The sequence below is a fragment of the Phaenicophaeus curvirostris genome, chromosome 9 (genome assembly GCF_032191515.1).
Source record: "Phaenicophaeus curvirostris isolate KB17595 chromosome 9, BPBGC_Pcur_1.0, whole genome shotgun sequence".
NCBI lineage: Eukaryota > Metazoa > Chordata > Aves > Cuculiformes > Cuculidae > Phaenicophaeus > Phaenicophaeus curvirostris.
In genome coordinates, this window is record NC_091400.1 from 8292915 (window position 1) to 8319651 (window position 26737).

General features: G+C 40.6%; 1 protein-coding gene across 17 annotated transcripts in view; it reads right to left on the reverse strand.

Annotated features, from left to right (window-relative positions):
* The window catches only part of ABLIM1 (actin binding LIM protein 1), a 204894-nt gene that overhangs the window by 88875 nt on the left and 89282 nt on the right, over nt 1-26737 (reverse strand). For all 17 annotated transcript variants that reach the window (XM_069863747.1, XM_069863741.1, XM_069863745.1 and 14 more), the window contains exons 2-3: nt 16118-16252; nt 1421-1604 (exon numbers count right to left, since the gene is read on the reverse strand). In XM_069863747.1, coding sequence (XP_069719848.1) covers nt 1421-1604; nt 16118-16252 — 319 coding nt within the window. The remainder of the gene's footprint in view (nt 1-1420; nt 1605-16117; nt 16253-26737) is intronic.

The following is a 26737-nucleotide window of genomic DNA, read 5'->3' on the forward strand; positions in this document are numbered from 1 at the left end:
GTAGCTTTAGCTGCTGAGCCCCCAACACCACACCTCACTCCAACACTCTGCTTAGCAAATGAACATCTGTTTGTTTCCATGAAACAAAACATTTAAGGCATTGTTCTCATTTCTCTTCCACTGCCATTCCTAAGTGGGCCATAACTAAATCAGCAGCAATACCACGTTTCATGATTCTTTTCCAATGACTCATCTTTTGTTCATTCAACATAAAAAAGATTGATGCAAGTCAATGTACAGAATATTTATGTCATGTTTCATACTGTATCATCTATTTTGACACTGTCCTTAGGAAATAAAACTGAAACATGCACATCATCTCATTACCGACAAGTAATTCACATGCTGTTGAAAACCAAATGGAAAAATAATCAAAGTACTTTCAAAAGTCTTGAAAAATCTATCAGGCTAAAGAACAAAGTTCTTAAAATACTCATCAGAGAGAGCTATGAGAGATTAGGGTAGTGCACGGCAAGTCTGAATCTAGAATGATGATGGCACCATAGTATCACTTTACTTTCACTTCGTGTTTAGAACATTATTTTACTACCATAAAAAAGTCCCACTGCTATAAAAACCCGCAGAAGCTTTACTTCCCCCACTGTATCCAAAATATTATAGATCACCATAGCAATAAGGTACATGCTAAGACAGCATAATTTCTAGCATTGCCTCAGTGCCTACAGCCAGGTAATAAGAGAACTCTATGCACAGAGACTTCAGGTTGACTTCAGACTATAAAGCTCAGCTGAGATTTTCAACTGCAAAACTGCTCAAATGAGCAGGCAATGAGACCATGTGGAAGATTTGCCCAGTAGTCTTATAAATTCTAAATTAACATCTTCACAAGAAGTTAAGCAAAAATACAAGTTAAAAATGTCACCTTTTGTCCCATCCACACGGCCTTAGTTGACATTTTTTTAATCCTCGTAGAACTGAAGATTGGTTCTCTTATCAGGGACAAGAAACGGTATGAAGAGGGGGATGACAGTAGTCCCAAAGCCATGCACTCTTACATGATATGAGAATAAGTCTCCAGTATGTTTTCAATTGTTTAACTGTTCTTATAGCCCAAGTGACTTCTCTGTTGTAGCATCCAAAACTTTGCTTAACACATTTCTCCCGTCAAGCTGGGCTGACCACCTGAGCTCAACTCAACCCATGCCCATTATCTCAGCATGTAAGTCTGATATTTAATTATTTCATAAGTGAGAGTAACTAAGAATTGAGAACAGGGAACTGTATGACGGAGAAGCTGTGACCCCCAAATAAGTGAGTGGCATTTTGAAGACGCTTACAGTCACTTTCAGCAGATTTTTTTTCCAAACAAATGCTTCCTAAAGAGAAACATGTCTGAAATCTTTCTCCCTGTTCCCCCTGTGGTGAGTTCATGCCATGTTAGTTGAAAGGGATGACTTACTTGCAAACAGTACAGGCAAAGCAGCTTGGATGGTAAGTTTTTCCCAGAGCTGTCACTACTTCGCCTTCCACAAACTCCCCGCAACCGTTGCAGCGGGTGCCATACATGCGCTGGTAATCCAAGGTGCAGAGGTACTCCCCATTCTTAATGAAAAAGCCTCCTTGCGCCAAGTCACAGCCACACACTGGAAGGAAAAAACACACAGATAGATTAGAAAAATATACCTCCTAAGGGTGTCAGCAACAGTCTATGCTGCCAATAAATGAGATGACCCTCCTGGTCTTGCTCCCTTCTATCAGATTTCTGCTTTCTTCTCCTGACACTACATGCCTTGACATCCCCAGAGATGGCTGGTATTCTTCGGCTACAAGAGAGCTTCTAATAAAGACTCTCCTTGGAGAAATCTACATAATCATAACTTTCATGCAGTTGGTCCTCATCAGTACCTCAGTTACCTTGCATCATCCAGTTAATCATGTTATCAGACCTATTTGTACGAATGTAATCTTGCTTTCACTGCTGGGAATGGAGGCGAGCAGAAAAAATGATATGATTCCATAAATAGGACAAATTTTTCTACTTGATACACTAGCAAACATTTCTCCTACATGCACGTGCTTTAAGAAGCTCTTCAGGTGCCGACTCTTTTTTAAACAATGAATATTTTAGAAATGTTTTAGACTAACTTCTCCAGTCCCCAGATAACACCGCACTGTACCACCCTCGCTGCACCAATACTTTTAATTTTGATAGTATAATCTTTGAAATGTTCAGGGTTGTTTTACAGTACTAATTTAGATATAAATATTGGGAGGAAGCTGCAATGAAGAAACAATCAAGCACTGAAACTCAAGCCACATCTCCATTATATACATTTTGTGATATACAGAGACAAACAGTACAACAGCACATTGGATACTGAATAAAGCAAATAGGATCAATATTCCCCACCTGTATTCTGAACAAATTTATCTCCCAAGAACTACTAATAGCTATGAGTGCCTAATCTGCATTGGTTTTCTGTTTGTCTTTTTTATACTACACTCCCATACTGCATCAATTAGATAAACAAATCTGGATACAGAGCTGGGGCCATGTACAACTTCATTGGGAAAAACAATAGTATCAGTAAAAGGGTGAAGGACCAGTGAAGGATTTCTGTGACTCGGCAGTTTTTCCACAGTTAAATGCTTATTCACCCAAACCAACACTCATCACAACCAGGTGCCTGTTTTGTTTTAAGAAAATATTCATAGTGCTATGTTGGCATCTCTGGTCAACACGGGAGACAGAAAGCAATCCAGCCTGTAACAGTCAACTCCAATGAAGACAAAGTGCCATGGGAAACTGAATTTCATGCTTTGGCTTTAGCTTGGGTTGAATGAAGGACTTCAACCTACCTACTCAACATCCCACAGTGGCAGCACAAGTACTATTTGCTTCACATGAGCCTTGAAAAGAACTCTGTGTTCACCCCAGTGAAAAAGAATAAATGGGAGCTGCTAGGTGAATTCTTAAAAAAAAAATATTCATGGAAGCTTCCAGGCACTTTGGTTTCAGCCACTCCGACTGCTCCTCTGTGTATTGCTGTATCTGTGTAATTCAGTAAGAGAAACCACTCACAGCAGGCTAGGATGTTGGCTTAACTCTTACTCTGTGAGCAATTCCATCTCATCCCTCTTTATAGCATTTGAGTACATTCAGATCAAATATCAGAAATATTGAATAGCAGAAATTCTGATTAATAAGGAAAAATAAATAAGTCATATTGTAGGTCCCAGCAGTTACAAAGTCCTTGAAAAATTAAAATATGAAACACAGAAAGATTATCAGGGGAACTGGGTTCAATTCATCTCTCTGCCATAAATTCCAAGCATGATATTGTGCGCAACATTCATTCTCTCCCCTGTTATAATGGGGTAATATCCTATTAGCTACCTACTTGAAAATTAAAATTGCAAGGTGTTTGGGTCAGCGACTGCAAATTCTGTTTGCCTGTTGCCAAGCCCCAGTGGCCTAATGAGTGTCACTGTGACAAAAATTAATAGAAGAACAATAAACAAAATGCATTAAAATGCAACTTAGAATTGAAGCGGTATCAGAACTAGCATTTTTCCAGTCTCACTTTTCTGCATAGATATTTCATGTGCAAATAAACGACATTTCATGGTGGCATTAAAATCACAAGCAGCCCAAACTCAATTATCAGTGACTTTGATGAATTACAGAGAACTGTTGTTAAGATTCTACTATAATTCTGCAGAATGTCCTAAGCTGGTTTTCAGGTACACCTCCAAAAATAAACCTCTTTCATTCTTCTATTTTTCCTACTGATCTCCATTTCTTTAAAAATATTATTTTCAAACTCACAGTAAAATATCATGTAACCATTAGGCAGAAAATACTGTGACCTCTACACCACATATCCACTTCACCTTTGATTCTTCCTGAGCTGGAGACCACCTAGACATTTTCCACTGGAGGTACAGGGGTGAAACTTAAGCCTACTCACAACAGGTTTGCTTTTCTAAGTTACCTTTGATGGACCCTTACAATTAAATCATAGAGTAACTGAGAATTCTACTTTAATGTCTAAAAGCTGTGAGAGATTACTTCAGTATTCAGACTGTTAGACCCTGTGGTTACAGGGTATGAACTAGAATATTCCCATCGAGTGGTCAGTACTTCATGCTTCAGAAGGTGCTAAATTTCATAAAGAGCTATGGAGTACTTGTCTATGTGAAAGTTTCTTGCAAACCTCCTTTAGTTTGTAACTTAGCTTGCGGCTCTCATGTCCAAGTCTACATATATTTCAGCTTCAAGCTGAAGGCACTGAGCATACTGCTGGAACTGCCTCAGAAGCTGTGTATATGAACCTCCTGGCTCTTTACTATGGTCCAAGTTCTAATGAGTCACCTTTTGAAAAATTCTTTTCATCATTGCTCTTTACCTGATGAGGCAATGGGCCTAATAAGGTAGGATGATCAAAAGTAACTTCTAGGGCAACCTCTGTTTTAGGTTCTTTCAAAAATACAGCTTCAACATATCATAGAATCAGAGAATGGTTTGGGTTGGAAGGAACCTTAAAGATCATCCAGTTCCAGCCTCCCGCGCCCCACTACACCAGGTTGCTCAAAGCCCCATCCAACCTGGCCTTGAACACCTCCAGGGATGGAGCAGCCACAACTTCCCTGGGCAACATGTTCCAGCGTCTCACCAACCTCATAATGAAGAATTTCTTCCTAATATCTAGTTTAAATTTTCCCCCTTCCAACTTAGAGCCATTCCCCTCATCCTGTCACTGCATGTCCTTGTAAAAAGTCCCTGGTACTGGAAAGGCCCCTATAAGGTCCCCTCGGAGCCAGGCTGAACCACCCAACTCTCCCAGCCTGTCCTCCTAGCAGAGCTGCTCCAGCCCCGAGCATCTTTGTAGCCCTCCTCTGAACCCGTTCCAAGAGTTCCACATTCTTCCTATGTTATCCTTCATACGACCTCATGCAGAGGTCTGTGGCAGATCACTGCTTGCTGAAAACACAAACTTTGAATGAAAGGGCTCATGCACACACAAGTATTAAGCTCTCTTCCTTTTGCAAGGCCACAGGGATTAAAGCCTAGTGACAAAAATGGGGGATAAGCTTACCTGTCTTTCAAAGATAGTAATCATTATTACTAAAAAGGAGCCCCATCTATTGCCCTTTTCTTTATGAAGTCTCCTTTCCACACAATCTCTCACTCTTTTTGTCAGTAACTCAGAACGAGTTAAACTTTCTCATAGTGGCAAGTCATGAATTCAGGCACAAGCAGAACTGCTTATGATGTGAACCACCAGCAGATTCATCGTCTCTGGCATACTCACAGCAGGAAGCACACACCACTCTGCAAGAATTAAAGACAAGTCCTGGCAACCCCACATTATAACGGATTTTTGCAGACAATTTAGCACATGTGTTCCCATCACTAATCACAGCTCTAAGCTACATGGGCGAAAGAAGGGTCATCCAGACTGTTAGCAGCCAGGGTTGGAAAAATGCTGTTCCAGCAGGCTGCTTTCACTTTGAGTCAGAGATCAAATCAGAAAGGATGAACATGACTGTATCCATACTTGGTGTAGAATGTGGTGTGCAAGCAAGGAAGGGATTAAAATAGCCTTTTTCTTTTTGCAACTGTGCAGAAGTCATGATTATGACAACAAATCCCCTCAAGCTTAAACATATTGCCCTAGCACACATATTTATAACCACTGTAGAAATACTACAGAAGAGATGGACAAATTGTGATTGTTTTTATTAAAAAGAAAGACCATCTGCCCAGCATCATTCATGCCACAAACAGCAGAGGCAGCAAAGAGAAACCAGCTGTGAACATTGCAAACATACAATAAATCCCAACAGTGTGATCTAGGCAATCGCTGTTATACAAATATCATGTCATCAAAGAAAAACGAATATTAAAATGATGACAGCTAGTAGGAAACATCAAATTATGTTCTTTTGTGTATTCCTAAGCTGATGGGAAAAACAACTTTGAAAGAATTAATCAGTGGAGCCAATAGTGCTACACAAATCACACTACAGAAGTCAAAATGCAGGAGGTATTCTATAAACATTCATCACATGGGAATAGTTCTACAGGAGAATAAGACTTCCCCAAGAACCCCTCCTGCTCAATATGATGGAAGAAATTCCATTTTACATGACCAAAACCTCCATTCTGAAACAGGAGACAATTGGGGGGCACTTCTATTCCCTGAGGTATCACAAGCAGAGGGAAAATAAAGTCAGTAATTTTCTTGAAATAAAAAAAAACAACCCACCATCTTCAACAGATCCTGAAGGAACTCAGCCTTTTTCTTAGAGTCTGTATATCAAAGTATTTCATATTCCCAGGAGATCACTCTGCCTGTCTTGTGAATGGAATAAACTGGAATACAGTCCTGCCTCACACTGTATGGGAAACAGACCTATGAGCTTTTCATCTCTTGAACTGCTCTCTGGAGCTACTATTTTGCATCCTTGGAGCACAAAAAAGATTAGAGATATCATCAGTGCTCCTGTCAGCTCTCAAAGCTGCACTGTCTGTATATACAAGCCTGAGCTGTTATAACAAAAGGTAGCTGAGAAACCCAATTGTCTGTGATCTCCAAGGCACTCGGATCATTCTTAAGCTGAGTCACTTCCAAGCTTTAACAGATGTGATGAAAATGATGAGATCAGATCTTTTCAAAATAAACGGCAATGGGATTTGATCTAACTGAGAAATACGTAGGATTTCCACAGGGTTATTGTCAGTGAGAGCTGAAAATCCAGGTCCTAACTAAAAATTGTTTCAACACTTGAAAAAACAAACCCACACAAGCAGACTCAATGAGCAGAGGCTCTCAGTTTGCATAAGTGAATACTATTCATTAAGAAATGTCTAATGATCTGCTTTGTCACCATGCATTAAATAAGGTGCAAATTCAATTTCCTGTTGGGGTTTTATTTCTTTCTTGTATTTCTAAGCTTTATAGAATAATGGTGCTGTACTCAGGCAGGGAAATATTCATACAATATTTATTTCTTAGGACAGAATGGATTTCTTGTTTGAAGGCAGAAAGGAATTTGGAAATGTTTCAGTTTATCATCTACATCCAAACAAAAACACAGGAAAAAAACTCCTGGGGATTTTTGGGGGTTTTTTTTTGGTGGGTTTTTTTTTTTTTTGCCTAAGACAGCTTAACAAAACTCGTATTGATAAAAGCAAGGTTCATGTTCTTATTAAAGTTCATTTCAAATGAACTAAGTCTTTCTCTGCCTTCATTTTATTCCTACTATCAACACTTTCCTCGATGGCATAACCTCCAGTTCCTTAAGTCATTTAACGAATGTCTGTATGGCAAAGTGTCATCAGAAGACTACATGTGAGTCACAAATCCCAGAATCCAGCACGAGTGTCGCAGAAAGACTACAAGGCACAATTAAGGGCTTGTATGCAGCTGTTTGCAAGAGCCACAACAAAGTTCCTAATGACTGTTTCTCACACTCCTGTCTGTGGAGATTTTGCCTGCCATACACTGAGGAGAGATACACTTTGATAAAAGCTATTTGGAACTGTGTCCAGCATTACTGGTGGTTCTGGAACCTCTTCTCATTTCAACAGATTGAGTTTAGGAGTAAACCTGGGAAATCAAAAGAGGTTTATATACATAGAACAAATACAGGTGATGTTAAAATCTGCTTCATCATCTCATCAGTCACTGGAAGAAAGGTTTAGCAGCTAAAACACCTGCTGAGCAAATGAGACTGCTTGTCTCTCCTCTTCCCCTAAATCAGTCTGGGATCCCCAAGAGAAGCATCCAGCCAGGCCTTTCTCCTCTTCCTATGAAAAAGCACGACCCTCCATTTCAAACCTCCTGCCTACATAACTCCCAAGTGCCACTGTCATTATGGCACAAGTAGTTCTCAGTAGGGTACCCAAGTGAAACTAGTCAGCATTTAATGCAAATACTCACTCAACTGAAACCACTAGTGAGGACCAAGTTTCAGATGAGCTCAGAGCTAAACATTCGAATCATCTCCCCAGGGAAGTGGAGGATTCCTCTACACCAGACACTTTTAAGGCTCAGCTTGACGGATGCTGGGCCATCTCATTGAAAGTATAGATGGCTAAAAGGTTGGACTAGATGATCCCTGAGGTCCCTTCCAACCTGGCATTCTGTGATTTAATGAGCTTCCCAAAGCCTTTACTCCCACGAGGTCAGCTTCCTTGGGTTTTATCCTTAACACTGGAGAGACAAAAGATACTGCACAGAGGAAACCTTCCTGTCTGCACCTGGCTTGCATATATTTCATTCTTTATAGCAATCTAACAGACAATAGCTAGTACCTAAGCTCAACAGCAAACAGCAGACATATAATGTAGCAATGTGACAGCCTCCTAGCTGAAATATCAATTTTTGTCCATCAGGATGGAAACAACGGCAAGAATTACTCAACCATTTAAAACACCTTTCACATTAAACTAAGCACTAGGTGGAGATCAAAGTCATTTACGGGTCTGTGGGAAATGAACCTTGAAGAAAACGCAATCAGTGGAAAAATGTCAAAGTTTAGCCTGGGATAGCTTGGCTGTAACTATCTAGATGAGAGATGTCTCCATAGAGATTAGAAATAAGCAAACCAAGGATTAAGAACAGAATAAACCAAAATCTACCTTGTTCACTGACTTATGAAAAAAGCCAGGCAAATGAAGAATATATTGACATCAAAGCCAGGCAAATGAAGGATATATTGACATCAAACCCAAGCAACTTCCTGTATTCTCATAAGGATGCTCTGCTTCATCAAGCACCTGTAAAGCATCCTGCTGGCCCTCTACTTTCAAAGGGATCCAGTAGCTTGTTAAAATCTGACATGGCATCTGTCAGCATTCATCAACATCAGCAAAGTAGTGCAATTAATTTCATTTCCTGTCAAATGTTTGGTCACTGAGAGAGACCTCAGGCTCAGCTAAACCAAGATCAGTGTCAACCAATTGCCATTAGTGGCATTAAAATTCCAAGAGAAAAACAAGGTTCCCCTTTAAAATGGATGAAACTGCTTGGGTTTTTTCTCTTGTCAACATGTAAAACAAACATTAACAATTCAATATTATAAATATATAACCTGGAAGTAAAGACGTAGAAAAAATAAGACATTGCTACTGAAAACAAGTAGAAGGGCAGGAAAGGGTCAGAGGGTGGGAAAGCAGTGTGAGATAGAACTGTGGGTATAGTTTGAGCCCTGCTATCAAAGCCCACAGTCACCTTACCCACCGTGTCTCTTCAGCGGGGAACCAGGGATCCTCCAGAATTCTTACAGAAACTGTTTTCCACAAGTGTTGAGGATGACTGGTAGCTTTCACTGCCAAGGGGCTGGATGTATCTGATGTCCCGCTGTCCCCGCCCCGAAACAGCCTATTGTCATCTCAAAGGCTACTGCCACTAATGAGACAGTTCTCCCTGCTGGTTATGGGTTACAGGAGGGTTAGGGTTGTTTTGCAGGAAACCAGCCTATCCTACAGCAAACTTCCCTGTTTACCTATACCTGAAGGGAAATATTAATACCAATCAGAATCACTACAAGGAAAAAAACAGGCTTTGAGACACAGCAGCTAAGCCATGCAAATACAGGAATGGCAGTTACTCTCACAGCTGCAACTGAGGCTTGATTTTATACCCAGGTGCATGAACGTATGAGTCCCACTTCCTGTCATGAGAGAAATTTCACCCTCTGTTAGCTTCCAAGGAACAGCAGGATCCCACTGCCCTCTGGATTTTCTAAACTCTGCTCAAACTTGATGTGCTGTCCTCAGACATGTTCTCAGTGTCTCTCATTAGGTCTCCGTGCACACAAGGCTAACAGCATGCTCACCCTCTTTCCCTCTTTCACTTGATCATGTACTAATCTCTTCACCACCAAGTAGTTCTCTTTCATTTTCACCCTTAAAATCTCAACTTAGTCTTCTTCGTTCCCTTCCATGGGACTTTGTACTGTGGATAAGGGATGTAAAGTTGTAATCCTTCAAGACTGGGTAACCTGATCTAGTGGGATGTCCCTGCCTATGGCAGGAGGGTTAGAACTAGATGATCTTTAAGGTCCCTTCCAACCCAAACTATTCTATGATTCTATGATTCTAAGATGTTGAGGCAGATCCTCAACATCCTGACCATTCAAACCAGCATATTATGACTTTTCTGTAATTTTCGTTTGTATTTTGCTGTCAGAGCATTTCAGGTTCATATTTTCCAATCTTTTATGTTTTAATGACTAGAAATGTCCTGTTCTTTAAGTGAAAGATGAGACATTCAGGTTTAGGGGGAAAAAAAATAAAATATGAATACTCTTAAGAAAAATCAAAAGACTTATTAATGCTAAAGGTTGTTTCAATAACCAGGCTGAAAAGGGGAGTTTACAAGCTGAGAAGCAAAACCATGGATAAACCATGGAGAAAGAGAATTACAAGCCTGAAGAGCTTCAAGGGAATTCATATACAATTTCCCAATGGTCAGAAAGGAGCACATTCTGTCCACCATTTATGTTACTCTGTCCACAGAACAGTCTGTTTCAGAAGTATTTGTGGAAATGCAGAGATATCCAGAGATGCACTGGACATCTACTACAAGAATGTCCTCATAGTTAAACTTCCCATCCACTGACACCCAACTATTAATAGCAGTAACCACCCAGCAGCCAATTTGCAACCTCCTCCTGGTGCCCCGAAGGAATCTGATGACAGATCAAAGCTCAAAGAACTACTGATTTAAAACTTATTCCAGATTGTTGATAGAGTCTCTGCTTATATGACCCTAACTTCTTCCCGTCCTTCAGCAGAGGAAGATCCAGTTCAAAGTCAAACATTACAGAACATCCCAAAAATCTAAACTTATGAACCCTTCCCCATCAAGCTCATTGAAGTACAGATGATGTGGCCTTGCAAAAGCCATCACATAAAAGAAACAGACCCATGCCCGAAACCTAAACATACCGCAAAGGATTCTGAAGTACATATTGATGTGGGTTTTTGTAAAGAAGCTTCAAAGGCATCTAACTCAAAAAGGAAAATTAGCACACTTGTTCTATAATTAAGAAACTGCTTAATGCTGATTTGTAACAATGTTTTAACAGAAGCTAAAAGTTTCTCCTCCATGGGATACTCTGGGTTTGTGGAATGCTTCTTGTATGCCAAGCCTTGGCTTTGCCTTATAATTAGCGAGAACATTAGCTGGTAATTGCCTTTTGATATTCAATATTGTCATAGCCTGTAAAACATTTGTACACAGTGAAACATTTCCACCTGGTATAGCCTAATCAAATCACAGACATCTATGCCACATAGTGAGGACTAGAAAACTTGAGAACATCATCCATATTTTCATGGCAGGAATGCTTACTTATGACTTGTTGGGGTTTTTTTTTAGTCTATGCTACCATTTGGCAACTATGTTTTCCAATTTATATTCCATGCCAAGAACATGGACACTGTCTACACTTTCAAATACTCTCACAAATACTGCATGACTTTGTTAATATAATGCAACTTGTCTCTACACATATCAAAAATCAAGCCCGTAAACTTTTTTGTTGCTACTATGAAAGCTTAAAGGTTGTTCTGCTAAGCAATACACTGTACTGAAACCAGCATTTCCTTCTACCCCAGAAGATGAATCACAGGCTTGTAATACAGTCTTACAGCAATTTTGCTGGTCTCAAAGTTTCCTCTCCTGGTACACACAATACGGTAAATTGAACTCTACTCAACTGACACTGACAGAAAATTATCATTTGTATCAGATCACAATTTAAATTGGGATATTAAAATTTCTGCTCATGCACTTCATAATTAAAGGCCTGATCACCCCCACATTTCCACATGTAACAGACAATGCAGGGAAGAGTCTTAGTTTTCCCAGAAAGGACAGTCATGTGCATAGATGCTTTAGAAGAAAAAAAAATTGACTTCTTTATAAGGTATTAATCCATTCCTGTTAATGTTAATGCTTATTAAACACAAAAAAGTAAAACAGTGAGGTCTCCAATGCAGCCTGTTCTCACTCCAACCTCCTCATCTAACCTTCCCTCCTCTCAGCCTGCTGCTTCCATTGCCTGGTAACCAATCTGGTACACTAAGAGTATACTCTTAGTAAAAGACAAATTAAAACTTATGTATTGCATCTGGAGATAATGCAGATTCCAATTAAAATTTGCAACAGACAACAGTGTAATTCCTTAGCAAGGTAAGTCAATTTGTTACAAAGCAGCCAAAGACAACTGCTCTGAATAGCACCCTGGGAGCTGCACTTCTAAATGTCTCATCCCTCCCCTGTCCATCATTCCCCTGTAAGCTCCAGCTCCGAGTCAGATGCTGACTGTTTGAGATTCTTTGCCTATCGGGAGGCCAGCAGAGCTCACCTTCTGGGGGACAGGCCACACCATTTTCAGCAATTTGGGTTTTTATCAGCTTTTATCTGGAGACACAAATAGAACTGGCCAGCCTGGCCAGGCAGATAGGACAAACCACTTGGTTCTCAGCGGGCAGGGAGTAACGCCTAGCTGCATCTTATCAGTGGAGGAGTATGGGAACATGTCAATCGGTGGAGGTTTTACTGTCATCTTTGTCAGGAAGCAGTTACTCTGTTCTGAGACAGGTTCCAGAGATGGACGCAGCACCAAACTACAAGGGAAGACAATTGTCTGATCACATTACATGACACATGAACATGTCCTGAGCTGGCTGACGCAGCATGGAAGCTTAAGTCACTGTGTTCCTGCAGTTCCACCACCACCACTGACATGCAAGCCAAGCAATCACGGAGCATTTATGCATCTCTGACATAACCTAGGGAAGCGGGATTATGATCATGCCAAATACACTTAAACAGTATGATGTAAACACAAAGTTGAGAGCATGGATGGCAACAGCAACAACAAAAAAAGGGAGCTCATACAGAGCAAAACAAGAACAGGTTCACACTGAAACCCTGCTACTATACAAACAGCGCGACAGCTTTATGCAGAAATGCAGTTTTTCCACATCTTCACTGGACTATCAGACTAAGCCTATGGGTAAAAGTTGAAGTGTTTTCAGCAGGTATGAGAGCAGTCAGACAAGTATGCACTTGTTCAAGCCCTTCACATTGTAGTTGTATGAGTTGAAGTCTCAAGGGTAAACTTCAGTATACAGAAAGCTGCATCTGCAGGTGGCTTGGCTGTCTGGTCCCAGTATCAGCTGTTATTTCCTCTGGCTAACAACATAGTCTAAAAGCTGATGGGGTTGAACTCCACCTCCTGTAGACTCACAGTCATGTCAAATTAAAAACCCATTATACTAGCAAGAAAAAAATGTTTACTTGAACAGCTGTGTCCCACTTGTATGAGCCATATGGTCAGACAACATGCAATATAAGTAAATAACTATATGGTTTAATTAAAAAGTGCATTCACTTAAATAGGAGACACCAACAACAAACAAGCTCTGCAGCTCAGGTATAGGATTCGAAACAGGACTTGAGGCAGACTCACACACATCCTACTTCCCTTCCTCTTGGTGAAAGATAAATGAACACATAAAACTCCTAGACTTACTTGCTGGGAAACTCAACTAATAAGGCACAGACTGAATGAGCAGCAAGAGAAATGTCTGTAAACGGTCCTTTCAGTTCAAACTGGGATATGCAGATACTACAAACAGACAGGAGCCACCCTGTCACCTCCCCTCTCCTAAACAATAAGCAAACACATGCAACCAGTCACCTTCCACAAGCTCTAAGTTTCCTTAAGAAGCTAATGATGAAAATCATAGTTCCATTTTCATCAGAGAGATATCTCTACAGCTCTGTGGTGATCTTCATGCAAGCAGTCATGAGATCAATATTACAGAATATTAAACTGTCATCAGCTTGTTTATCTCCATAAACAGAAACTACAGCAAATTTAGATAGTGCCCTAGGGGAGAAAAGAAGAAATATCCTAGTAAACCCAGCCTTGCAACAGAATAGTCCAAGCACAAAAGCAGCATCTGAGTAAGCAACTTAAAAACAAGTGAAAGAAGAAACCAGACCCTCAAATCCAGCAAGATTAATCTAGTACATTCGGCAGGAGAACAATTCCAGAGCCGCCTTCATCTGCCCCCTTGCTTTATCGGGAGGTTCTGGGCACTCTGCTTCTGGGCCTGAAATACCATTCTCCTTTACGACTCAAAGGGTCTCAGCATGTCTGCTGCTGGAAATACCCTAGTCCAGTCTCTTCTGTAAACAGAGACCACTACTCACTATGGGCAGAAACAATAAAAGAAACAACTTGCTGCTGCTTTTGAACTGCTTATGGGTTTATATAATATCAAGTACTGCTAGAAATACAGCAGCTGTGATATAGAAAGACACACACATCACTCTCTGCCTTCCACAATGGGCTGATACTATTCCATTTTGACACATATGAAAAACATCAACATCCAGGAGAAAGTTAAGTATTTTTTTGAGCTGCAGTTAACTATAAAATACAGGTAACAAACACAGAATTTCTTAGATTCTAGCTATTCCTTTCTCAGCATGCAAATAACTCAACTGACTTTTCAAAAAAAACCTTTAGTAACATAGGAAAACCAATATTTTTAATTTCCGCTAGATCTCATCAATTTAGGAATCATAAGGACAGAGTTACAGCAACCACACTACTGTACTACTCCATCTGCATTTGAAAAATGAAAAATATAACTGAATCGCAAGGATTTACGTTCAAAGGAAGTAAAAAAATCTGTAGTATAGATTCCACTGCTCTGTTCTAGTAACTTACTCTGATTTACTCCAAAGCCTTTCTCCGTGTTCTCCACTGGCTCCACCAGGTTGACCTCAAGCCTGAAGCCCTTTCATTGTATCTAACCTACACTATGTACATACACACATATACACAGAAGTATGTACAGATACACACACATATATGTTGTGCATGTGAGCACGCATACTGCTATTTCTTGAACTTAGGCAAAATCCAACCACAAGAAAAACAAGTCAAGAGGGTTTTTTTAGCTACTCAGCCACCCCCTGTCCGTGCAGGGAGGTTGCAAGTAGATGATCTTTAGGGTCTCTTCCAACCCAAACTATTCTATGATTCTATGTGGCTAAGGCTCTCCCTCACCCTAGGACACACACTTCTCAGCCACCACCCTGCATCTTTCTCAGGGATGCGAGCATGCATCAGTGAGAGTTTTTTGTGGCTTTTTTTGAACGCAGGTATTTACTTTCAGCAATCAATTCAGTTAAAAAGAGCTTAATTTCATAACTATCCTAATGAAAGGCAGTGGTTGCTTTTAACAGTTTTTTAGAAAAAACAGATTTATCATAACAAAGACTACAAAGAGACTTTTCTTAACTATTCGTTTGCTTCATTCCTCTTCACACTAACACATTATACAATCAAAGCATATTCTTGCCCCACATATTGAAACAGCACAAAGTACATATAACATAACATTTGAAATCAAGTCAGCTATTTAGTCTGGATTTCTGAGCGGCTGCTAGGGCTATAGTTTCTCTTCCTATGTTTTGTGACTCTCTATAAAGCACTTCATCTTGGATGTTTAGTGTTGTTCCATTGTTTCCCAAATAAACAGAAAAAAAAATTCACCAAAGCAGCCAGACTCTAATTATGGCCTAATTCACTATTTGGGAAATATGTGAAACTGGCTGCCTACAGAGGACTGCTCAAAGCACATAAAATTGAAAATAATATTAAAAAGAGCTAAGATTTTTTTTTACCCACCTCTTTCAGGTGTAGTTATCTATTGTGCAGCTTGTACTCAGTGAACAGTAGGGGGAAAAAGAAGAATGAACGCCTAAGTATTCAGAGTAGAACATGCCATTTTGAGTTTTCTAGTGGTGGTAAATTTATCCCCCCATAATAAAGCCAAACATCTCATATAATCTTTTAATTAAATTGTAGATACTAGCGTATTGAATTTTTTCTGCTTGGTGCAGAACACCTTACTACTTGTACACGTGCAATTTAGCCATTTCATCCCCCATTCTTTACTCTCCCCACCCGCAAATCCTTCAGAGGCTGAGCAAGGCGAATCTTTTGTAACAGACTGATCACAGGGTGTGTGACCTCACATCACTGCTTCAAGGCGCATTTGGACAAATGTTCTGGACTCATTTCTAACAGATGAATACCAAGGTCTTACCTTTGCAGGTGAAGCATTTGATGTGAAAGTGTCTGGCCTGAACACGGAGTACTTCACCTTTACATGGCTCCCCACATTTATGGCAGTGGATGACCGGCTTTTCAGAGGGGTGGTGAGGTTCCTGAGGATGGGCCACTGTAAAATAAAGGAAATAGAATTTAAACCCAGACAAAAGGAAGGTATTCGCCCGTACATAAATCTGTGTTCTCATGATACAAATGTATCTGTTCACATTTCATGCTAATCTAAGAAGTCACTATTACCTTTTTTAAATATAGCCTTTTTGTAAACCAGTAGTTTAAGCCGTTCACATCAATGACTACCTCTTTTCTCTGAGGCTGCCATGGAAAGACAAGGAAAAAATCCCTCTACAGTTTTAGTGCCACACTGTTTCAGAAGCCTAAGCTTTTCTTTCCAAGAACATGAGTGTGTGCAAATTGTTCAGTAAGTACACAAGGCAACAAGAACTGGGCTAATTTAATCCAAGAAAGCATATAATCCAAGCAAAATCATGAAGTCACACAGAATCACTATGTTGGAAAAGACCCCAAGGATCATCGAGTCCAACCATTCCTATCAATCACTAAACCATGCCCCTTAGCACCTCATCCACCCGTGCCTTAAACACCTCCACGGAAGGTGACTCAACCACCTCCCTGGGCAGCCTGTTCCAGTGCCCAATGACCCTTTCTGTGAAAAATTTTTTCCTAATGTCCAGCCTAAACCTCCCCTGGCAGAGCTTGAGGCCATTTCCTCTTGTCCTGCCCCTGTCACTTGGGAGAAGAGGCCAGCACCCTCCTCTCTACAACCTCCTTTCAGGTAGTTGTAGAGAGCAATGAGGTCTCCCCTCAGCCTCCTCTTCTCCAGGCTAAACAACCCCAGCTCTCTTAGCCGTTCCTCATAAGGCCTGTTCTCCAGCCCCCTCACCAGCTTTGTTGCTCTTCTCTGGACTCGCTCCAGAGCCTCAACATCCGTCTTGTGGTGAGGGGCCCAGAACTGAACACAGGATTCGAGGAGTGGTCTCATCAGTGCCGAGTACAGAGGGAGAATGACCTCCCTGGACCTTCTGGTCACCCCATTTCTGATACAAGCCAAGATGCCATTGGACTTCTTGGCTATGAAGTCATGCAATAGTTTGGGTTGGAACGGACCTTAAAGATCATCTAATTCCAACTCCCCTGCCATGGGCAGGGACACTTCCCACTGGATCAGGCTGCCCAATATATATAAATAAATAAAGAAAAGCAATTCCAATTAATTGTTTTGGAAACCAGATGAACAAGGCAGCCTCACTTTGCATGGAAATGACTGTATTAAATATAAACTACAAGCACATCCATTTTGATATAGCACATATCTAACAAAGGAAAGCACATCTGAAGAGAGAAAAATCAATGTTGTTTGTCTCTTAATACTAGCAGAATTGGCTCTGCATGCAAATTAGAGTTATCATGAGTAGACAGAAATGACCAAAGCATCAGCAATACTGTCAGGGAGACAAAATTCCAAGTATTTGCAACGGATCAGCTATTCCACAGCCCTGAATAGAAAGCCTGGGTAGGAACAGGAAAGGTTTGTGTCAGCTTTATTGAGTACATCATTGCTGTAATAAAAGTTTTATTGCTCCACATTTGGCTTCCGTAAAAGAAGTTTAACTTTCTCTTAAGATGTGTCCTGTGGCAGCTTGATTCCTCAATAGGAACACACGGGTGTAAGCTAGCTCAAGATAAAGTCTCAGCTGTACTGTTTGAAGTGGGAAGTACTACGCAGAATGTTCCCAAACAAAACTCTATTCCTTCAAGTCTACCTCCCACATTCCATTCTAGCAGTAGAAAGTTGTCTGTCTTTTAATATTGTTCTCAAACTAGTGATGCTCATCAGAACACTTCAGAGAAAACACAACTCTCTACCCACACCTCTGGCTTTACATATATATATATATATATATATTCATGTCCTGCTTTTCCTGCCCTGCAAAGGACTGAGTGCTGATACACGTACAGCACTCTCACTTGCCACCAGGAATCACCTTCATTATTTTATCTCAGTGTTCTCTGGAGCTCTTTTCCTTTCTTGATTAATTCTTGACATCTTATCCTTTATTTTTTCAGGTTACTGCTTATACAGAAGCGTTACAAATACCATGCTTGTATCTGCTCAACCAGATTCCTCCACTACTTCAATGAATTTCTAGGGAAAAAGCCCCATTGCTTCATAGGAAAACAGAATGTTTTGCATTGAAACTCATCCAGGTCCAACCCCCCTGCCATGGGCAGGGACACCTCCCACTGGATCAGGTTGCTTGAAGACCCATGCAGCCTGGCCCTTGAGCACCTCCAGGGATGGGGCAGCCAGCACTTCTCTGGGCAACCTGGGCCAGGGTCTCATCACCCTCACAGGAAAACATATCTTCCTGAAGTCTAACATAAAACTCCCCTCTTTCAGTTTAAAACCATTCCCCTTTGTCCTGTCCCTGCACTCCCTGATAAAGAGCCCCTCCCCAGCTTTCTTGTAGCCCCCTTCAGGTACTGGAAGGCTGCTCTAAGGTCTCCCTGGAGCCCTCTCTTCTCCAGGATGAACAAGCCCAAGTCTCTCAGCCTTTCATTGTATGGGAGGTGCTCCAGCTCCCTGGAGCACTTCATGGCCTCCTTTTGTATTACTCTCCTTTATAAGTACCTTAGTGAAGAAATGCTGCTATCATTCTGCATTGTATAAATACAAGATTAATAATAAAAAAGCCCAATATGTCATTAGGGGAGTAACAGCATCCAGAATAGCGGATAACAAATGTTCCAAGCAGCAATTGCTGCTGAAAGGCCAGCCAAATAAGTCAGCTGCTATTTTGTTCTTCCCTTCCCAATCTTCAAAGAAAATGGATAAAATCTTCTACTCAAGCTCAAAGTTTTAATGCCTCCTCCTCTAGTAGCCTCATTTCAACTGTTTCCCTTGAGCACTTATTCAGCCCATACTGGTGAACAGAATGCATTCAGCAATACCAGCTGGTATTTCCATTAGCAACTCCATTTAAATAAGAGCCCAGTGAACACCTTGTCTTGAGTGAACCTCATCTAGTAGTCTGCAATGCAATACTATTTCTGGAAAGGAAGTTATTATTCTGCCAAACAAGACTATTAACTTGTAACCAAGGAAACACATAGTTTATGCAGTGAAAAAGAAAGAAAATGAGACAAACAAACACAGACACAAGCCTTAGCAAATTAAATTATTATGAGGAAAATCCCCTCCCAGATCCAGACAGCCTGAGATTGGCCTGATGCCAACTGAATTAAAGGTAACAAAACAGACCTTTTAAATTGTCCAAGTGAGGAACTGGATCAAGGATCCAGGCAAACTCGATGATCCAAGAGGTCTTTTCCAACCTGGTGATTTTATGATTCTATGAAATACTCCCTAGAATTTATGAACCCAGTGTGAAATCTGCACCTGTAACATTCTGTTCTCTCAAACTCACATGTGGAGGACATTCTAACATGTTCTGCGTGCCAGATCTTCTGGTATTGATGTGAAACACAAGTTTTTGCTCTTTTCCAGAAATAAAATCTCTTCAAGACTGGTCCAATGAAGCAACTTCTTTCTGGTTCTGCCTTTATAGCCATTTAAATGAATACAAATACTGCTAGGTGAAGCTAATTATGGTGGTTCTCTTACTGGCCTCCATTCAGCTTTGTAGGTCAAGATTGAGTAATTTACTTTTGTTCTCCTGTAAGGAATTATAATCATAGAATCATGGAATGGTTTGGGTTAGAAGAGACCTTAGCAATCATTCAGTTCCACCCCCCTGCCATGGGCAGGGATACCTTCCACTAGATGAAGTTGCTCAAGGCCCCATCCCACCTGGCCTTGAACACCTCCAGGGATGGGGCATCCATGACATCTCTGAGCAACCTGCACTTGCAAGTATTTTCCTTTGGATATATGCAATACACACAAGGCTTCTCAGTGGCAGAGGTGACCCTTTACATTTACCACTGAGGACAGAACAGGGAACTAAAGAAAAAGAGAGAAATACCTTTACAAGTACTTTATTTAAAATGTTCCAGGTTGAAGTCCAGCCAGATTCCTGGACATGTAAATTGTGAGCTGCTTTGGGTCTGAAAACCCTAAGCTAGGAGCTAGGCTTGTCTCCTTACAGGGACTTCACATCTCCAGACAGTAAATACTTTGGGCTCTCCCCACATCAACATGATATATCCTCAGCCATCATGCAGTGGTGCAATAAGGCAACTCTACATCATGACCAAGATGGTAACAGATTCCAGCCAATATAATTAGTGACAGGACATTAGTTTAGGATCTAGATAACCCCGGTTCAAACCCCTGCTCCATAACAGATATCTAGGCTGTCTGGATGGCATGCCCTTAACTCCAAGGGACTAAAGACAGACGGTGGAGTTCAACCAAGTCTCTGAGGCTGTAATATATCAGCTTAAAATTATCTGAATGTTTTAGTTTCTCTGACTTGAGTGCCCCTGACTGTAAAACAAGTGTAACAGCACTGTTGGCCTTACCCTATTGTGAGAACAAATACAGGTGATAAGGTTCCCAGCCTGGGATGGAAGGAGTCAGGTAAGTATAGTGTTATACCCGAGACAGCGAGTCATTCGTGATGGTTACACACATATTTCTGAAAACAGCATTCATTGGAAAGTGTGTGAGTGAACAAGTGCTAATTTGAAGAGCTACATTGCCTTTAATGGTATTTCAAATCCAAATACATGAACACCTATGACTATCTTCCGAATGAAAAGAACATAACTTTAACAACTTTCTGAGGGAGAGATGCTACCAGAACAACACATTCTTGGTTCAGTACTGGGTCACACTTTCACAATTGCCTTCGCATCATAAAGTGTATAATTACTGCATGGGTAGTGGAATATAAACACAACTCAAGTACTTACCAGTTCCAGCAAACTGATGTAAACTGATAATTGTCTACATACAAATCATGTCAGATTAAGTCAAGATGTGACTTTATATCAGTTTAGACCAACCAGTATAACAAGGCGCACGGATCTTTTTGTGTAAGATGGAACACAATGCATCAGTCTATCTCACACCTGCAAGATGCCAACGCCTACTAACACAATGGATCTCATTTCAAACAAATGTCATTCCGTCAAAAGTATCTAGGCTACTAAGTGAATTGGTTTTTTAAGCTGGCTCTAGTTAAACCAGTGCAGTCTTTCCATTTGAACAAAGAGATGCTGGAAGCAGGCATACAGATCAAACCAGTGCAACAATTTCGTTGAATATTTAGTCTTCTTTTTATTCTTTCAGAACTATTCAAGATTAACTTTGAAAGCTACAGCACGTGCAGAAGTCTAAGCTGTCACAGTTTGTACGATTTTAGAGACTAATTATTACACAAAAGATCATCAATAAAATTTTCTCATAATTTCAGGTTGCTTCATAACAGTTTTTTAACTTCCAATGCTGCTGGGCACTGCCTGAAGACAGTTCTTATTTTTAATTAATGAATATACATGAGATGGGTAAAGATGAGCCATGTAAAGGTAGCTAATGTGAGATCTACACAAAAGAACTTTTCAAGACAAGCTAGGCTGAAACTTCCACTCTTGCTTGCATGACCAACTTAATTGAATAACTAATGAATAACTAATGCTTTCTTACGCTCAACTGAGTCCAATAAGACAAATCAATGTCCTATTAAATATCCAGTTTACAGAGTACCATGTACACTGACTGGGATAACTGGAAAGTCTGGATTACACTGTTTAATGGAAGAGAGGAGAGGAGGAAAGGGGGAGAGAGAGAGGAAGAGGAAAATCGATAGCATTTTCTTCTACAGGGAAGACAGTCTCTGTCACTGCAATGTTGCTTTGTGCAAGCATCACCCCATAGATAGATCACCACAATTTTTATCGTTCCTTACATTCCCTTGTGAATCATGCAATGTTGATTTCATTACATTTTGCAACTGTGCTATAATGATGTAAATTCAAAGCAACTCTACCAGCTTGAGAGTACTCATTACCACGTTTTATCAAAACATCTCAAAATAATCCCAGATTTGCAAAGAAAAAGAAACAATAAAAAAGAAAAAGAGATAGAAAAGACCAATAGCAACCCAATGTTCATATGAGTAACGCAAGATACTTTCTGAGCAAAGCAAAGGAATTAATTCGCTGTGCCAAATTTAAAACTATCCTGTCAGTGCTTCGTTATATGGAGCAGATCATTGTACAAAGGTTTAATAGCAGTTACATATTTTTCTGCATCAGCCAGAAAAAGGACCTTGGTACTCATACCAAACACTTCTGAAATGGAAATGACAGCAACTACCTGGAGAGTAATGGCTGTTGAATAAAAGAAAACAAGGAAAATAAATACTGCAGCTGCCCTTATTGACGATTCTCTCTCTGAACACAGAATTGTCAGGAAACCAAAGGCTCAAGCTAAGTGACTCTTAGCTGCAGATTCCTGCTGGCAAGACTCCATGTCTCTGCTGTGAGCCACAGAATACGTCGGCTTTTTATTGGAAGTCAGAGAGAAGCTTCTGGGAAAAGCCTTGCTATGTGTATGCTGCAAAGTAGAGGTCACAGCAAAATAGGCCGGGTTCAGTCCTGCTCTAAGCTGAGGTAAAAAACCCAGCTTCCTGTAAATTTAAACAGGAGTAGCTATTGTTCCTTTTAACAGTAAATTTTTGTAGGTGTCACATTCGCATGCCTACCTTCACAAAAAACTTGCAGTTATGCTCAGTCAACCCTAACCAGGCTGTAAGTGGTGTAACGTCATGCTAGGATATACAATTTCTATAACTTCTAGATCTCCCTCTGGGCAATTTTGCATAGCACCAAGAACACACTGTGCCCACAGCAGCACAGGCAAGGGGACACTCAGCTGTGTCCTTTACACCTCAAAGAGTGGCCCAGTCTAATACAGACAGCGCACGCTGAAATGATAACTTTCAATTCAACGTTGTGGGGTTTTGGCTGAAAACTGAACTATTAAGAAGGAAAAATAAAGCAAAAATTGAATAGCCTGAAACTATTTTTCTTTGTTAGCCTACTTTAAATTTCCTCACTCCTTTCTGCTTCTGGGAATGGAGGTAAGATAACGGTGCTAGAGATTGCCAAGGCACCAAATCTTCATACAGGCAGCAGCGCTCTCTCTATAATACCTGATATAGCTTTGGAGACCATTTATTGAATTAATTTACAGGATCTGAAGTTCAAAACTTGAAAGTTTTTAAGTAGAAATTCCCCCCAGTCTCTGATGCTGTCAAGTGGCTGTCCTGGCACTCCAGCTGGGCAGCCCCTTGCTCGGGACAGCACAGAGGCAGGCAGGTAGGTACTGTGCACAGGACAACAAGCTGGGGGGAAAAAAAGCTGTTCTGGGATGAAAGGAGCTAGAGAGACACCAGAGTCCCATGTTCAAGAATCAGATCTGGCTTACCACTCATTCGCCGTGCTTTCTTTGTAAAGGGAGAAGTAGTAATTTTCTCCCACCCTTTGTGTTTCTCACCAAGGTGAACGTCTGTAACCTCTGGTTTGTAAAACCTGTCCATAGCCCATATGCTCTCTGAGGAATTCCTCTCTCATAAAAGCCCAGCACAGTGGAGCCTTGAGGTGTTACTGAGACACCTGTTAAAAGGAAGGGGTGAAAAATGCAGAGTCATTTTGCTTATCTGCAGACTCAGTTCTCAATCCTAAATCTATAAGAATCCTATCAGCTACGGTGACCAAGCAGTGACTGAGAGTGAAATCGACCCTCCCAGCTGTCAGGGACAAAGAAATTACTCCAGTCATCAGGTTTCAGACAGAGATCTTCAGGGATTCCAGATTATCCTGGAAGGAGGCACTCCCATAAAGAGATACTAGTGAGCCGCATGCCTACACATGTACGAAAAAGCCTAAGGCAAAACTCGAGACTGCAGCTTGTTCACGTTATTGCCATTCAAAACATATCTGAAGAATCATTTCAAAACCCTCTCTTCCTGTAAATTTATCTGTATTACTCCTACAGTGTGACAATGTCTTAAAACTATTTTCATTGTCAATATACAGCCAGAGTAGCTGTTTTTAAAAAAAGGCAGAAAAAGTTCTAAACTTGTAGCTTTTTGCCCTAATTTTTAAATGTTTTCTGATACTTTCCATAAAAGTATAGTTATTTTCCCATGAAAATAGTGGATGAAAATAGGGCCACAATAGCAAGCAGAACACTGCAGGATAGTATCTCTTTTGGCACATAAGGGAATGGCCTCAAGCTGCATCAGGGGAGGTTCAGATTGGACATTAGGAAAAATTCCTTCACCAAAAGGGTTATTGGGTACCAGAACAGCTGCCCAGGGAGATGGCTGAGTCCCCATCCCTGGAGGTGTTTAAAAGACAGGTAGATGAGGTGCTCAGGGATATGATGTAGTTGTGGACAATTATGATTGGGCTCAATGATCTCAAAGGTGTTTTCCAACCAAGTAATTCCATGATTCTATGAAAAGCTAGTGTTCCAGTCATAATGATACAGGGTACACACATACATGTGAAAGCTGGCCAAGTACACCAGAGGTATTTATCCTCAAAATCATATGTCATCATGTGGGGCTGACTACAACATAGCATCAAACAGATTTGTATCAGTTCTCTCCAAACCCCCTCACCCCCCCATCCCTTGGGAGGTACTGTAACAACAAATACATTTTTCAAAAACCACTAAAAAGAAGTCAAAGCACATGTGCAGCCTAGAAATGGGGTGCATTGCTATTTTGAGAAGCACATTCTTTAAAAGGAAAAATAAATTACAAAGACATTGACAAGCAGAACTAGTTAAACTAGGATGATAAGGTAGGGTGGTTCATAAGAAAGGCAGCTGAGAAAATGTTGTAAGTAAAGATATCAAACACTTAATTTGCATGAAAATAGAATGCAGAGATTTCAATAACAGAAATAATTTTAAAGAGGAAAGATTATTTTTAAATAAGAAAGCCAGTATTTAAATACTTTTCCAAATATTTGTAAGCATGCATGCCTCAAGGACAGGCTGACACAGCCAACAGAAAGAAAAGATTTAGAGTCAAGTGTCAGATATTAAGCTAAAGTATTAAGAACCGTAACTTGAAATCAAAGTGAGAAAACTCCTATGTTATGTACAAACAAAAGTAAGCAAGCATTATGCATTGTACATGTAAATAGAGTAGGAAATAATGAGCTTTAAAGCATAGCGGGGTGAAAAAAAAATCATTTGTTTCATAGTTTTAGAACACAACTCTAACGTGCTTCTTTGCATTTTGCCTGCGACCATCCCTCTTGCATTTTCTAGAGCTTTGATACTGCAATCAATTCCCCACAGAACAGCCTGCAAGATCAGGGCCTGAAGCCTCAGCTGGATGAAGATTTATGCATATGAATGGTTTCAGTGCTCAGGGAAGTATTTAACACCAGCACCTGCTCGATCCTATCTGAAAAGTGATCATCTACACAAACACTCAAACAGCCTGTGTGCAAGAATTAAACCTGTGATTGTACTGTGATTAAAATAAATGTGCTTGAGGGATCCAGTTTGTGATGCTCCTGTTAGTGTCTGAGAGATTAGGAAAAGCTGGTTGCATTTACAAGGCTATAACCCTACCTGGACTCACTGAGGATTATGCCACAGATGCTGATCTTCGATAGCTTGCAGTACTTAAAGGGGGTCTATAAAAAGCGGGGGGGAAGGACGTCTATCAGGGAGTGCAGGGCTAGGATGACAGGGAATGGACTGAAGCTGAAAGAGGAGAGATTTAGAGTAGACATTAGGAAGGAATGTTTCCCTGTGAGAGTGGTGACATGGGTAATTAAAATTCAAAAAGCTCCTAAGAGCAGTCTGAGCAGCCATCTCATACGCATCACTCGAGGTCTGTATCAAAATCTTACCCAAAACAATGAATAAACAGAAATGTCAAATCATTCACTGCAAATACTCAAGGATCATCAAGGCTGCACGAAAGCAAGTTGCTGAAATTAGCAGTAAAAGCAGTTGCTTTTTACAGGCAGCATGGAAATTCTGGCTTACTGATGAGTGGTGGTTACCCATAATAGCACTGAAATGTCAAACAGGCCTCTTAGCTACCCTAACAGCAACCCACGTGAGGATCCTAGTCAGCAGCAACACACTCTTTAACTACCATTCCCCTCTGCTTCCTTTTCTGAGGCTGTCAAAACTATCCTGTATGGTAAAAGGAATTAAATTCCTTTTCAAAGTAAGTCAATAAATAAATGCTAATTTTAAAAAACAATTCTCCCGCTGTTTACCCTGAGATTAAGGAGGACCACTGACCTACTTCAGACAGTGGTCCCCAGATACCTTTCAGTATCTTCGTAATGGTGTAATATTGCTGAGGTTTAATGTGTGTATGAAAAATAAGGGAAAGCCTGCACAGAAACAGGCCTGTCACAAAGATCTTTCAAAACAGCATCTGTAGCAAAATCCCACCAGCAATCTCACCAAGTGTTTTGCACAAGACCCTTGCAGAGACCTGTCCTCAGCCACCATTTTTGAAAGATGGGCGCTCTGTCCTCCACACTTAGAATCTCTCCTTTGAACAAGGATATTGTAAATGACCATCAATCAGTACCATCCTCAGTTCTGGCATTCCTAAGG